At 40.4% G+C, this 14,210-nt stretch overlaps 1 protein-coding gene and 1 pseudogene across 4 annotated transcripts in view; one reads left to right on the top strand and one right to left on the bottom strand.

The window, feature by feature from the left end:
* GKAP1 (G kinase anchoring protein 1) overlaps positions 1 to 14,210 on the top strand; it is a 110,120-nt gene that overhangs the window by 85,395 nt on the left and 10,515 nt on the right. For all 4 annotated transcript variants that reach the window (XM_045298643.1, XM_045298642.1, XM_004715958.3 and 1 more), the window contains one exon: positions 11,285 to 11,386. In XM_045298643.1, coding sequence (XP_045154578.1) covers positions 11,285 to 11,386 — 102 coding nt within the window. The remainder of the gene's footprint in view (positions 1 to 11,284; positions 11,387 to 14,210) is intronic.
* Positions 6,756 to 7,346, bottom strand: LOC101650927 (annotated as a pseudogene).

Here is a 14,210-nt window from a genome sequence, read left to right as displayed (position 1 = left end):
ACTGTCAGTCCCGTTGTTTTCTCCTCCAGATTGTTCATCCAGCCTGTCCTATCCAGACAGGCCTGCGGAGACAACATGCATAAAAACAAGACATACATAGAAAATTTTAATGAGCTTATTGAAACATGATTTTATAAGAATATATATGTAAATTAAAACCGTAAATGACTTGTTTTCAAAAGTGTTATCTGTCTTTGCAATTATGGAAACTCCATGTAAATAAAGTGAAAAAATAAATATATAAGAACTTATTACATCTATATTCCATCCTCTGTATTAGGTACTTAAAATGCATAATCTTTTAAAATTCTCACAGTTAACTGTTAAGTTAGACTTTACCATTATTATAATTATTGTCATCCAAACTTACCATTGAAGTGTGTGGCGGCAGGTGGGGGGTGGGGGGAGTGGGGCAAGGTGACCGATAATCTTATCTACCTAGTAAGGATTACTATGAATCTTTAGTATGGATTTATTTTGGCTATATACACCCCCAAAATGTATTAATTGTTTTTTCAATTAAATATAGGTCATAAGCATTTCGGGTTACAATTTTCAGCCACTAATCAGTTTGTGGCTAACGTGCCTTCCAGTACCTACATGGAGAAAATATTTTTCAAAAAAACCTAATGTCCTACTTTGGTAAACATTTTTTTGCCTGTTAGGATATTATGCATTTTTTTCATCTGTTGGATGTTGTATAGGTCGTGACTATTTTCCCCAGGTTTTTTATTTAACTTCTGATTTTGTTAGTAGCATTTTTTGATATTTTCATCAAGTTTAACTCTTGTTGATCTTTTTGATTTTGCTTTTTTTGCCTTTGGAATCATGTTCATCTGCAAGACATTACTGTTCAAGATTTTTATACTCATATTTATGTCCATTTTATTTTAATACTTACTTGGATTATTTTCTAAAGTTAAAATATCTTCCATTCAGTGAATATGGAATATAAAATAATTTTTATAAAAAGAAATTTGTAAGCAATAAAGTGAAAGTCTGCCTTACTCTATGTAATATTAAATTTTTGGTGGTTACCCTTCCGGAATTTTTTTACATATATTATTGCTATTTTTAACTCGTGCATATATATTAAGCATCCATGTCTTCATTTTTAGTGACGATAGAGCTTTTAAGTTTGTAAATTTGCCATCTGTATCCGGTTGGATATTTCAAGTGATAATCCAATTTAAGTTTGTAATAAATTGACCTTCAGTGAATACCCCTATAGATAATTTCCTCATTGCAGTCACTTTGCTCTTTACTTTAGGGTAGATTTTTACAAGTGAGATTCCTAGGTCTAATAGTATATGCAAGGAACTCTTGTGATGCTGTGGGTTAGACAGTGGGCTGCCAATTACAAAGTTGGCAGTTCAAAACCACCGGCAGCTCCACAGGAGAAAGATGAGGCCATCTACTTCGGTAAAGATTTACACACTTCAAAACTGTATACAGGTTCACTATGAGTTAGAATTGATTTGATGGTAGAGAGTTTGGTTTCTTTGGTTAGTAGTATGTATATATTTCTAATTTTGATCTAGATACCTTTTTCCTTAAAATAGAAACTTGCATTGAAGATTGTTTGCCTCACATGCATATTAAACCTTTCATTATAATCTCTTGATTCTGCCTCTAAATAACATATACTTCTCTCCTTTTTAATTATTTCACACGCATCAAGGACATAAGGGAGCCCTAGTGGCATTGTAGTTACGTATTGGGCTGCAATCCATGAGGTCAGCAGTTCAAAACCAACCACTCTTGTGGAGAAAGACTGGACTTTCTAGTCCCATGAGCAGTTACAGTGTCAGAAACCCACAGGGCACTTTTCTGCCCTGTCCTATAAGGTTGCTGTAAGTTGGAATAGACTTGATGACAGTGAATTGGTTTTGAGGGTTTTTTTTGGAATTAAGGGCATAGTCATCTCTGACTTGAATTTACAGTAGCAATTAAGGGGTCTTTCCATCTTCTCTCACCCCACTCCAACATATCCCCACAGCAGCCAACATGATCTTTAAAACTAATTCACAATAAAGTTTTAAAAAGACAAAACAAATTAACAATACTATAATCCTGCTCAAAATTCTTAATTGACTTTCTTTTGTACTCTGAATAATATGCAGTTTATCTTATGGTCTTTGTGGCCCTCCAAAAGCCTATCTGTACCTCTCCAAAGTCATTTTGTATCATCTCTTTGTGTTCCAAACATCATATTGACTACTTTTATCTCCAGTTCTTGCTTTTTCCTGCCGTTAGTTCTTTAAACTTGCTGTACTTGGTTCCTTCTAAAGCTCTTAACTCCACATGTTAGTTAGCTCATTTCAACCCTGTAGCCTGATCTTTTCATGCATTCCTCCATGTGGCTACGTTGCCCTCGTGGTTTGGTGCACCATGATGGGATCTGTATGCACACTCCCAATCTGTGGAGATATAACCAACACTCTCCCCTTGGGTGGGTTAATGCTCTCCTTCCCCATGCCATCATCTCACTTCCCCCCTCTTTTCTTCCCTCCCCCTCCTCCTTTTCCCCCTTCTTTGTGTTGGATTAACATGAACCTCCTTGGTTTTATTCTGACCTCCACCCAACTGCCTGTACTTCAACCTGTATATTATGAGATAAGTGGCGTTTCTTCTATACCTACTGTGCTGACTATACATACATCAGGGAACTCATGTTGTACTTGTGCTTTTGTGATGGGCTGACTTAGCATAATATCCTTCAACTCTTCCCATAACAGGGCATGGTTCATGTGATCCTCAGTACTTTTTAGTGATGCGTAGTACTCCATTGTTTATATGTGCCAGAATTTACTAATCCGTAGTCTATCAAAGGAAACTTAGGTTGTTTCCAAATCTTTGTGATTGTGAATTGTGCCTCAATAAACATTGGAGTGCAGACAATTGGTCATGTTTTATTTCTACCTCCTCTGTAGAGAAATAACTGGGTCATAAGGTAGATCAATTTCCATTTTCTTTAAATATCACCAGATCGTTTTCCACAAAGGCTGTACATATCTACATGACCACCAGCAATGGAGGAGTTTTTTTTTTTTTTTTTTTTTTTTTACATTTTATTAGGGGCTCATACAACTGTTATCCCAATCCATACACACATCAATTGTGTAAAGCGCATTTGTACATCGTTTCTCAAAACATTTTCTCTCCATTTAAACCCCCGACATTAGGTCCTCATTTTTCCCCTCCCTCCCTGCTCCCCACTCCCGCATGAGCCCTTGATAGTTTATAAATGGGTATTTTGTCATATCTTGCCCTGTCCGACGTCTCCCTTCATCCACTTTTTGGTTGTCTGTCCCCCAGGGAGGAGGTCACACACAGTTCCATGTAATCGGTGCCCTCTTTCCTACCCATTCTCCCTTTACCCTCCCTGTTTTGCCACTCACACCACTGGTCCTATAGGGCTCATCCGTCCTGGATTCCCTGTATTTTCAGTTCCTATCTGTACCAGTGTACCTCCTCTGGTCTAGCCAGTCTTGCAAGATAGAATTTGAGTCATGGTAGTGGGAGCGGGGAGGAAACCTTTAGGAACTAGAGGAAGGTTGTATTTCTCATCATTGTTACATCGCACCCTGACTGGCTCATCTCTGGAGGAGAGTTCTTATCTCACCACATCCCCTCCAACATTTATTGTTCTCTTGATTTTCTGTTGGTATCTCATGGTTGTTTTAATTTGCATTTCTCTGATGGTTAATGATCGGGAGCATTTTCTCATATGCTTATTGGTCATTTGGGTCTCCTCCCTAGTGAAACTTCTTTTCAAGGTTCTTTTTCCCACTTCCTCACGGGGATTAACTGTTTTCCTCTTTTTTCAAGCCAGGAGGGTATTGTAGATTTTAGTAATAACCCCTTTGTCCGTTGTGTCATCGCTAAGAATCCTTTCCTGGTCTGTGGGTTCTCTTGTTACCCTCTTGGTGAATTCTTTCAACACACACAGGTGTTTTATACTTAGTAAATCCCACTTGTCAATTTCAGATTCAACTGTGTATGTACCCTATGTTTTCCCTGGGCCAACATTCTTAGGTTTGTCCCAATTCCTTCATTAATGGTCCTAATAGTTTAGGGTTTTACTTCTAGGTCTGTGATCCACCTTGAGTTCTCGTGCATGGGGTAAGGTGAACATCTTGTTTCATTTTTCTACATGTGGATATCCATTTTTCTAGCACCACTTGTTAAAGAGGGCATCCGCTTCCCACTTGATGTATTCTTGGGCCCTTGTCAAAGATCAGTTGTCTATATGCTGATGGTTTTATTTGGTCTGAGTATCTCTCATTATGCCAGTACCACACTGTTTTTACCACTGTGGCTGTGTAGGAGGTGTTAAAATCAGGTAAAGCGAGCCCTCTGGCTTTGTCCTTCTTCTTGAGTTCTCTGCTAATTCTGGGCTTCTTTTCTCTCTATATGAAATTGGTGGTCAGTTTTTCCAGTTCTTTGAAGAAGGTTGTTGGTATTTGAATTGGAATAGCGTTAAACTTATAAAGTGCCTTCAGTAAGATTGACATCTTTATTGAGTCTTCTAATCCACGAGCATGGGTTATTCTTATATTTGTGGAGGTTGATTTTGGGTTCCTGTAGTAGGGTTTTGTAGGTTTCCTTGTATAAGTCTTTTGGGTTGTTTTGTTAAATATATCCCTAGATATTTCAATTTGGTCTTGGCTATTATGAAGGGTACTGCCTTCTTGATTTCCTCTTCCATGGTCTTCTCCAATGTATATAGCAAATCAATAGACATCTGTTTGTTGATATTGTTTCCTGCCACTCTTACATATACCGTTATCCCTGTCAGTCATCTTGTTGTGGAGTTTTTGGGATTTTCAATGTATTGAATTATGTCATCTGAAAATAGTGATAGTTTAACCATCTCCTCTCCTTTAATGTCCTTCTGATGTCTTATGTTGTTTGCTAAGACCTCTCCAGTGTGATGTTGAATAGAAGTGGGGACAAGGGGCATCCTTGTATGGTCCCCTTTGTCAGTGGGATTGATTTAGTCTTTTCTCCGTTGACTATGATGTTGGCTGTTGGATTTTCGTAGATGACTTGTATTAACTTGAAAATTTTTCCTTCCATTCCTGCCTTCTTGAGTGCCTTTAATTAAGCATAGGTGATAGATGTTGTCAAATGCTTTTTCTGCATCTATCGATATTATCATGTGATTTTTATACTTTTTCTTAACAATGTGGTTTATAACATTGATTGATTTTCAGATGTTAAACCATCCCTGCATCCCTGGGATAAATCCTACCTGATTATGTTGGATGATATGTTTCATATACTTTTGTATTCTATTGGCCAATATCTTGTTAAGTATTTTTGCAACTATGCCCATTAGAGATATCGGTCTGTAGTTTTCTATTCCTGTGGGATCCTTGCCCTGTTTGGGTATCAAAGTTATACTGGCTTCGTAAAATAAGTTTGGAGTTTGCCATCCTTTTCTATGGTCTGAAATAATTTATGGAAATCAATGTCTGCTCTTCCCTGTATGCTTGGTAGAATTCTCCTGTGAAGCCGTCTGCTCTGGGAGCTTTTTTTTCTTGGTTGCGTCTTGATTTTAACCATATCTGTTTCTTCTTTTGCTATGGGTCTGTTGAAGTTCTTGACTTCTATCTGGGATAATCTAGGGGAGGATTTATCCATGTCTTACACGTTGTTGAATTCTTTAGAATAAAGACTTTCCTAGTACTTTGTGATTATCCTTTTAATCTCATTGGGGTCTGTTGATTTTCCCAGTTTCATCCTTCATCCTGGCTATTCCTGTTTGCTCCTTCATTTCCTTGTTTAGGTTTGCCAGCAGTCTGTCGATTCTGTTGATCCTTTCAAAGAACCATCTTTGTGCTCCATTAATCTTTTGCATCTTTCTCTTGTCTTCTCACTGGTTTAACTTTGCACTGATTTTTATTACTTTCTTTTGCTATTGGAAGGGTTGTTCTGTTGACTGTTTTAGTTGCTGGAGGTTTTGTGATAGCATATCAGTCATATGTCTCTCTTCCTTTTTCATATATGTACTTATTGCTGTCAAGCAACCTCTGATAACTGCTTTTGCAGTATCCCATAAGTTTTGATATGTTGTATTCTCATTCGTTTCTAGAAACTTCCTAAACTCCTCTCTAATCTGGGCCACTACCCATTCATGTTGCAGAAGATTGTTATTCATCCTCCAATTGTTTGCCCTTGTTTTTCTGTTCATCCTATTATTAATCTCCAGATTTATGACGTGATTATCCGAGAAGGATGTCTGAATAATCTCTGTGTTTAAATTTACTCAGGTTTGACTTGTGTCCCAGCATGTGGTCTGTTTGCAAAAATTAGCTATGAGCACTTGAAAATAATGAACTTTTTAAAATTTGGATGGAAAGCCCCATATATGTCTATGAGGTCCAGTTGCCTAGTTGTAGTGTTTAGCTCTGTATACTCCTTGCTGAGCTTCTTTCCAGTGATCTAGCTTTCTCTGATAGTACTGTATTAAAGTCACCTAATATGATTGTTGAATCTGTGATTTCTTTTTTCATCTTTTGAAGAGCTTGTAATAGATGAATTTCGCTGGTCTCTAGTTAGGCACATATATATTTATCATGTTCACTGGTTCCTGATTTACTGATCCTTTGAGCCGTATATAGTGCCCCTCCTTGTCTCTATGGTTTGAACCTTGAGGTCATTTTTGTCAGAGATTAGGATGGCAACCCTTGCTTTTTTTTTTTACCTGAATGGTTTATTAGACATGAGCTTTACAAACATGACAAAGATTAGCGGTAATGGTGGAGCTGCAGGGTGTTGCGCCTTCTCCAAGCAGCGCAGTGGGAACTACCGATTGTGTGGTGGAAATTGTGGCCCTGGTCTTGCGGCCTGCAGGCGTCAGCCCCTGCATCTCTCTGTGCTTGTAGACTGGCTTAGTGATGCACTGAGTGTCAGGATTTCTTTTGATAGCTTTATGGAATGGGACAATCAGGATAACTTTGAAAAAATTGTATGTAAAATCTTCACCAACCCAGTAAGAATTCACAACCCTCTGGTCTCCACAGTGGCGTCCAGCTTGCTCCTCAGCGACCGATTGAAGGCTTCAAGCAAACTTCAGCTGGTTAACACCATGATGAACATGTTTGCCATAGGTTGCACCCTTGGGCCCTGGGCATTTGCAGCTACCATGACGGACTCGAGTCCAATAGATGACATAACCTTGCTTGACCTTGTAGCCCTGTCTGCGCACCATGTTGGGCATGGCACCCAGTGCACTGCCGAGAGCTGGCAGTACTCCCAACAGCAGACCCGCAGGAGAAAGCGCATCACGTCGACTGCTTCTTCCACTACAGCTCCTGAATCGACTTGCAGGCACCCATCTTAGCTTACCTGATGTCCACCGTCAGATGGAAAGGAAGAAGCCTTTCTCCAACCCCTGCTTTCTTTAAGTTGCCGGTTTTCCTGGTGTATTTTCCACCAGCCTTTTATTTTTAGTCTACTTTTGTCTTGCAGGCAACAAATTGATCGGTTGGTTATGTTTTCTGAGGCTGTCTGCTAGCCTTTTTCTTTTAATGTATGAATTGAGTCCATTGATATTCATAGTTATCATGGTCAGTGGATTCATTGCTGTCATCTCGTGCCTTTTGTGTTGGGTGTTTTCCTGTCGTCCTTCATATCAGTGTACTGTGTTTGTGTGTGTGGCTTCATTGTTGCCTTCTTTTCTATGTGAGGACATGTTATCTTGGTAATTGTTATCAGGACGTTGGCTTCTGGATGAAGTTGGGCTATATGGTGGTCGACTCCTTGTGCTTAGTGGATGTTGGTCTTCTGACCATCGTGAGTCGGTAAGGATCTTCCATAGGGTTGGGTGTCTTACAGCGTATTCTTGGAGTAGACCCGTATCTCTCCTATCTTATTAGATCATTTCAAAGGGTAGAGGATTCTTGGGCAGGTGTTTTTTTTCTTTCAGCTTTCAGAAGACGTTACTCCACTTTCTCCTCCTCTTCCTGGTTTCTGCTGATAGGTCTGAGCTTATTCTTCCCTGAGGACCATTGTATGTGACCACCTTTCTCTTGCTGCTCTTAATATTTTCTCTTTTTCCTTGAAGTTGGATAATTTAACTGTTATGTCTTGGTGAGTTCTTCTTGAGGTCTAGTCTAATTGGTGTCCTCTCTGCTTCCTGTATGAGTGTCTGATTCTCATTCATTAATGTGGGAAAGTGTAATTTGTTTCCAGATATTCCCTCGACGCCAATCTAGTTGCCCTCTATCATTGTGTCCTTATTCTGTGTTGCTTCCCTCTTCTCCTGTATTACTCCAAGCATCTTTCTGAAAATTTCTATTTGTGGCAGATCTGATTCTTATGAGCATCTTTAGCTCTGCTTTTGAGTTTTGTCTTGTTTTCTTGTTGAGCGCATGTTGCGGTATGTTGCTCTTTATGTGACATTTTAGAACTGGGTGCCATGTTTCTGGGAGACCAAGGGGCCCTAAGGTCTTTCCCTGCGTTACTGGTGTTTTCAAGGGCTTCCTGTGGCCACCTATGGTGGTTGGTGAGACTGCTGTGTAGGCAGGGTGCTGCATCGACTCAGTGGCCAATGGGGGTGGGGGGGCCTCAGACTGGAGTGACACTGTTGACTGCATGTATTCCCCTGAGCCGAGTTGGTCTGGCCTGTCAGGCCACAATTTATAGCTTTTTTTGTTTTTTTAAAGGCACCTAATAGAATACAATGGTGGGGAAGCCTTGCTGCCAGTGTAGAGGGTACTGAGCGAAGGCGAGAACAACCCCACTGCCGCTGGTGCAGGTGCCGGGGGAAAGCCTCCACAGAGTGAGGGTGCTGGGCACCAGTGGGAACAGTTGTCGCTGCCGCAGGTGGGACAAGCTGCTGATGTTGTGGGTTGTGGAAGGAAAGGAGCTGCTGCTGCTGCAGGGTTTGGGGGGAGGGGGTCAGGCAATGTTGGAGAAAGCTGCTGCAGCTGCAGGTGATTGAAATAACTGCAGGCAGACTGCAGACAAGGTTTAGCCACAGCCACTGGGACCACGGGTGGGTGGTGGGAGGGACGTGCTCTGCAACACGACCTGCCACCATGTGGGGAGGAGGGAGCATCTCACAGTGGAGAGTGCTACTGGTGGACTGTCACCACGTGGGGGTCAAGCTGCAGTTGTGGGGAACTCAGTATGACATGGCTAGATTCAGTTGCAACGATAAAGCTGAGGGAGCCAATCGACAGGTGGTGACCTCATTAGAGTCTGAGGTAGTGTGGCCGGCATGGGCTGAGAAGCCCCATGGACCAGGTCGCTGATCCCCTATATTCCGGAGCAAGGCTATATGTGAGGGAAGGATGCCTTACTGACTGAGGATATACTACTCTCCACTGTTCCACATAGGCTGAAGAAGCTCGGGCACCACTGTGTCAAGAAAAGCTGGTGGCTCTACGCTGCATGGTAGGCCGGGAAAGGCTGGAATGGCACTGCACTGCACTGCACGGGCGTGGATTTAGGAGAGGCTGCTGGTGCTGCTCCACATGGGCCAGCAGAAGCTGGTAGTGCTGAGCCACACCACCAGAGAAGTACCCAGCCTACTCCCCACATGCTCAGGAGACCCAGCTACCTCAGGGGTGGGAGGGTGTCAGGCAATGGTGCGGAGTGCCCCCACAGCTGCAGGTGTCCAAACTTACTGTAGGTGGACTGCAGGTTGGCCCCAAGGGCCCTGGGTAGATGGGTGCTCAGAGGGACTGGAGTTTGGCAGCGGACAGCCGCCACGGAGAAAGAGGAACTGCAGGAGAAGCCAGCCTAGGACAGTGCTACAGGCTGACAGCTGCTATGTGGTGGTCCAGCCGCGGCTGTGGGGGACTCAGTAGGGTTGCCAGCTCCCGGCTTGGCAACCAGGCCGGGGGTAGGGTGGGACAATCAGTGCGTGGTGACTGTGGGGGCATCCTGAAGCAGGACAGTGGGTCAGGGAATCCCTGGAATCAAGTTGCAGATCTCCTGTGCTCTTGAGTGAGAGATGTGGAGGAAGGTCGCCTCTCAGACAGAGCAAGCACTCCGGGTTGTCTTGGGGGGGGTCTTTTCACTTACCAGAATCTTCCCACTCGTCCTCCTGGACATCAGGCTTACTGATCGCTATGGAGCTCCTAGTATGGGCTGTTTACCTGTGTGCCATCTTGCCAGACAGCCTTCTTATATCTTCTTAAGTCTTTTTCTGAATTTTCATACTCTCTCAGCCTAAGTGTCAAGATCGCACCATTTTAATTATTTTTTTCTTTGCAATATTTAGTTATTTTGTAGGGAAATCTCTGTTCATCACTTTAGCTTGTTATGTGTTTCCATAATTTATTCAATCAGTGAAAGCTTTGACTATCTTGCTAAGTTCCATAGAACAAAATTTCTATTGAAATTTTATTGGATGTATGATATTGTTAGATCTCTCTCATGGGGAAATACCTCAATCCTTGGCTACGCGTGAGAAAGAATTCACTCAGAAGCCTGGATTGTGATCCAAGTGAGTTTTATGAAAGATGGAAGAAGTTTCAGGTTTACACAGGCACCCTCAGGACCCTTCACCCCCGCACAGCCTGCCGAGAAGCTGCTTGAAAGATGAAAAAGTGGGCTTCGGATCCTGACTTTTCAATTCCTCCATGGGGAGGTGTGGTTGATGGTACTGGTCGACCCCATTGGCTGAATTAAATTCACCTGGCCTAGATGGGCCAATCCAGGTGTAATGCCCACCTAGGTGTACCACCCCTTCCTGGCCAAAGCTCGAACCTCTGAACATGCGTAATGGACACCCAGTCTCTGTCCTAGCTACCTAACAGTATGATTCTTAGTCTTCCCAATTAAAGGGTTATACTTTTCTGAGTATAGTATAGATTCTAAACATTTCCTAAGTTTATTCTTAGTCAATTTTTTTATTGCTGTTGTAAGGTAATTTTTAAATTATATCTTACTGGTAATTAGTGACATAGATCAAGACTTTATATTTATTAATTTTATATTTTCAAATTTTTCTTTTAAAATTTCAAACTGGACTAACATTTCATGCAGCACTTTTAATATATTTCTTCCAGAGTAAATATATCATGTTAAAGCCCTAATATTAATCTAGATTATATTTTTAGTTTGCAATTGATCACTTACACTACACATAATTAGGGTTATATAATTGATTTGAAGTTTAGATATATGTAAATAAAGTTCAACAACTTAAAATTACTTTAGAAAATGAATTAAAATTAAGTTTTGCCCTCTTAAACTTCTCTCAAGGGATTATTCTAAAAATTGGCAGAATAATCTGTCTCAAAATAATTGTTTTCTCGTTCAGGAAGTGGTTCTGAAAGATGGAAGAATTGAAAGACTGAAGTTGGAACTTGAAAGGAAAGATGCTGAAATCCAGAAGCTAAACAATGTGATCACTCAGTGGGAGGTCTGTATTTATTTACTGTTGCAAAATACATTATGCTGTACATTTTTTAATGTGTAACATTGATAATATTTATGTTTTTGAACTATGACTAATGATAAAAAATTAATACTATTTATTTTTCACCAGAAACCTCCATATTATGCCTATTACTCTTAGTTCCTCTATTGGGCTTTTTAACAAGTCACTTAACCATCTGAATTTGTTGGGGTACAATCAGCAATCAACAGTCAGACAGATCCTTAGAAGCAACTTTGAGATTGCTGAAAATAAGACAGACATTGGCGATGAACAGTGGGTCACAGGGGCTTTTTGTACCTATGTCAGGACCAAGAGAGTGAATGTGTTTTCCAGTGGGTATATATAATGAGTTTTACAGAATTTTCTAAATGTATACAGGTCATACAGTGAACACATAACATAATCAATGGGTAATATCATAAATGAGTAACATAATAAAGAAGCAATGATGTGAGTCATCATCTTAACTTAGCGCTAGTTTACTTTGAATGCCCCTGAGCCCCCCCCAAGGGAACAACCTATGACCCTTATCAGAAGAGGATGTCAGAATAGAGTTTGCTACACTTTATGGTGGGTTCAGTTGTAGCAACTGATTGTTTTTAATCTACAGATAAGTAACTAACCAGACACAAGAATAATTCATTTTTTATGGTTGCTCCATTTTGGACAATTCCTTTATGGAGGGTTATTGGAAGAACTGTGTTCAGTCAAGAGAATGTTTATTAAGATAAATTTATAACTCATAACTATAAGGGTCTTCCCTCACCAGAGTTGGATTTCCAGACCCATAATTATGAGAATATAGGAAGGAGTTAGCTGCATTACATTCTCATTCAGTCCCTCAGTTTACCACGTAGAGTGTTTTTCTGTTTTTTGAAGTTTATTCAAGTTCCAGTCCTGATGATTCTTACATTTCCCTATCTCCTATATTCATGCCTTTAAGGATCATCTCTATTAAAACCACTTCAGACTGCTCCAACCTTTAGCTTCTTTCCACTTATGCTTTCCTTAATTTTTGTTGAGCAATTACCATGTGCTTGGCACAGGAGCTCATAGTCTTAACAAGGAAGAAAAATAGACATGTAAATAGTTTAAGTACAATGTTAGTTTTATAATCAAGATTTGACAGAATATTCCAGAAGAGCAGACTGGTTTGGGTTTGGTTTTTTTTCTAGGTAGAGAGAATAACCAACATAAAAGTATAGATGCTTGAATGGTAATCATGAAAGGATGAGAAATACAATGTTGCTGAAATTTAGGGTAAAGGAAAATTGTAGAGGAGAGTTTTAAAATGTTAGTTGGTGTCAGATTTTAAAGGATTTGGACTTTAGACTAAAGATAGCAATAGAGGTCTTGAGAAGGGAAATGACAAGAGAATTGTTTCGGGCAGATAATGATACATGTAGCTGAGGCCTAGAGTTAAGAAAGTTTTGTAAAATAATAGGTATTAAGTGTAAGAAGAGGAGCACATATTTGAACTGGGGTATTGGAACTAATGGATTTCTTCTTTTTAGAAAAAATCATTTTCTTGGGTGCTCAGTTCTTATAATAATCCATACATCCATTGTGTCAAGCACATTTGTACATATGTTGCCATCATTCTTTTCCTTTATTTTTAAAATTATTTTAATGGAGGCTCCTACAGCTCTTATCACAATTCATACATCCATCCATTGTGTCAATCACATATGTTGCCATCATTTTTTTCAAAACATTTTCTTTCTATGTGAGCCCTTAGTATCAGCTCCTCGTCTCCCCCCACCCATGAACTCTTGATAAAGTATAAACTTTTATTATTTTCATATGTGACACTGTCTGCTGTTTCCTTTCACCCATGTTTCTGTTGTTCGTCACCTTGCAGTTGGGGGTTATACATCGATCATTGCTATTGGTTACTGTTCTACACCCACCTTCCCCCTGTCTTTATGGTATCGCTACTCCCATTATTCTTCCTGAGGGGGTTATCTGTCCTGGAGCTCTTATCAGTACCAGTGTACTTGATCTGGTCTAGCCAGATTTGTAAGGTAGAAACTGGGGTCATAGTGGGGGAGGGGTGTGTGGGAGAGGGCAGGAAGTATTAAAGAACTAGAGGAATATTTTTTAGTTGGTGCTAAACTGCACTGTGGCTGGCTTTTCCCTTCCTTGTGACCCTTCTGTGAGGGAATGTCCAATTGTCTACAGATGGGGTTTGGGTTTCCACCCCGCCCTCTCCCCCTCATCTGCATCAATAAGATTGTTTGTTTTAGGTCTTCTGATGCCTGACACCTGATCCTGTCAACAGCTCTTGATCACACAGGCTGATATGCTTCTTCCATGTAGGCTTTGTTGCTTCCCTGCTAGATGGTCACTTGTTTAACTTCAAGCCTTTAAGACCCCAGATGCTGTAGCTTTTAATAGCTGGGCACCATCAGCTTTTTTTCACCACATTTACTTATGTAACCATTTTGTCTTCAGCAATCATGTCTGAAAGGTGAGCATAACAGAATGCCAGGTTATTAGACCAACATGTTCTTTTGTTGAGGGAGCACTTGAGTAGAGGCCCAGTGTCCGTCTGTTACCTTAATACTTAACATAAAAATATATGTACATAGATCTATATCCCTATCTTTATATATAAATATATGTACATATGTACATGCCTGTATTTAGACTTCTGTAAAAATCCTTTGCCTCCTAGTCCTTTCCTCCATTTTCTTTTACTTTCTTCTTGTCCCAATATGATCTTCGATGTACATTTGGCTTTCAGTAATTCCTCTCGGGTATATTGCTCTTGATCAAAGTGCACCAGGCTTTTTTTTTTTTTTTT

Source organism: Echinops telfairi, unplaced genomic scaffold (assembly GCF_000313985.2).
Source record: "Echinops telfairi isolate 266 unplaced genomic scaffold, ASM31398v2 ScPeMD7_7429;HRSCAF=8467, whole genome shotgun sequence".
In the NCBI taxonomy this organism is placed as follows: Eukaryota; Metazoa; Chordata; class Mammalia; order Afrosoricida; family Tenrecidae; genus Echinops; species Echinops telfairi.
Note: the sequence above shows the minus strand (reverse complement) of the source record. Positions and strands in the feature narration are given on the sequence as shown.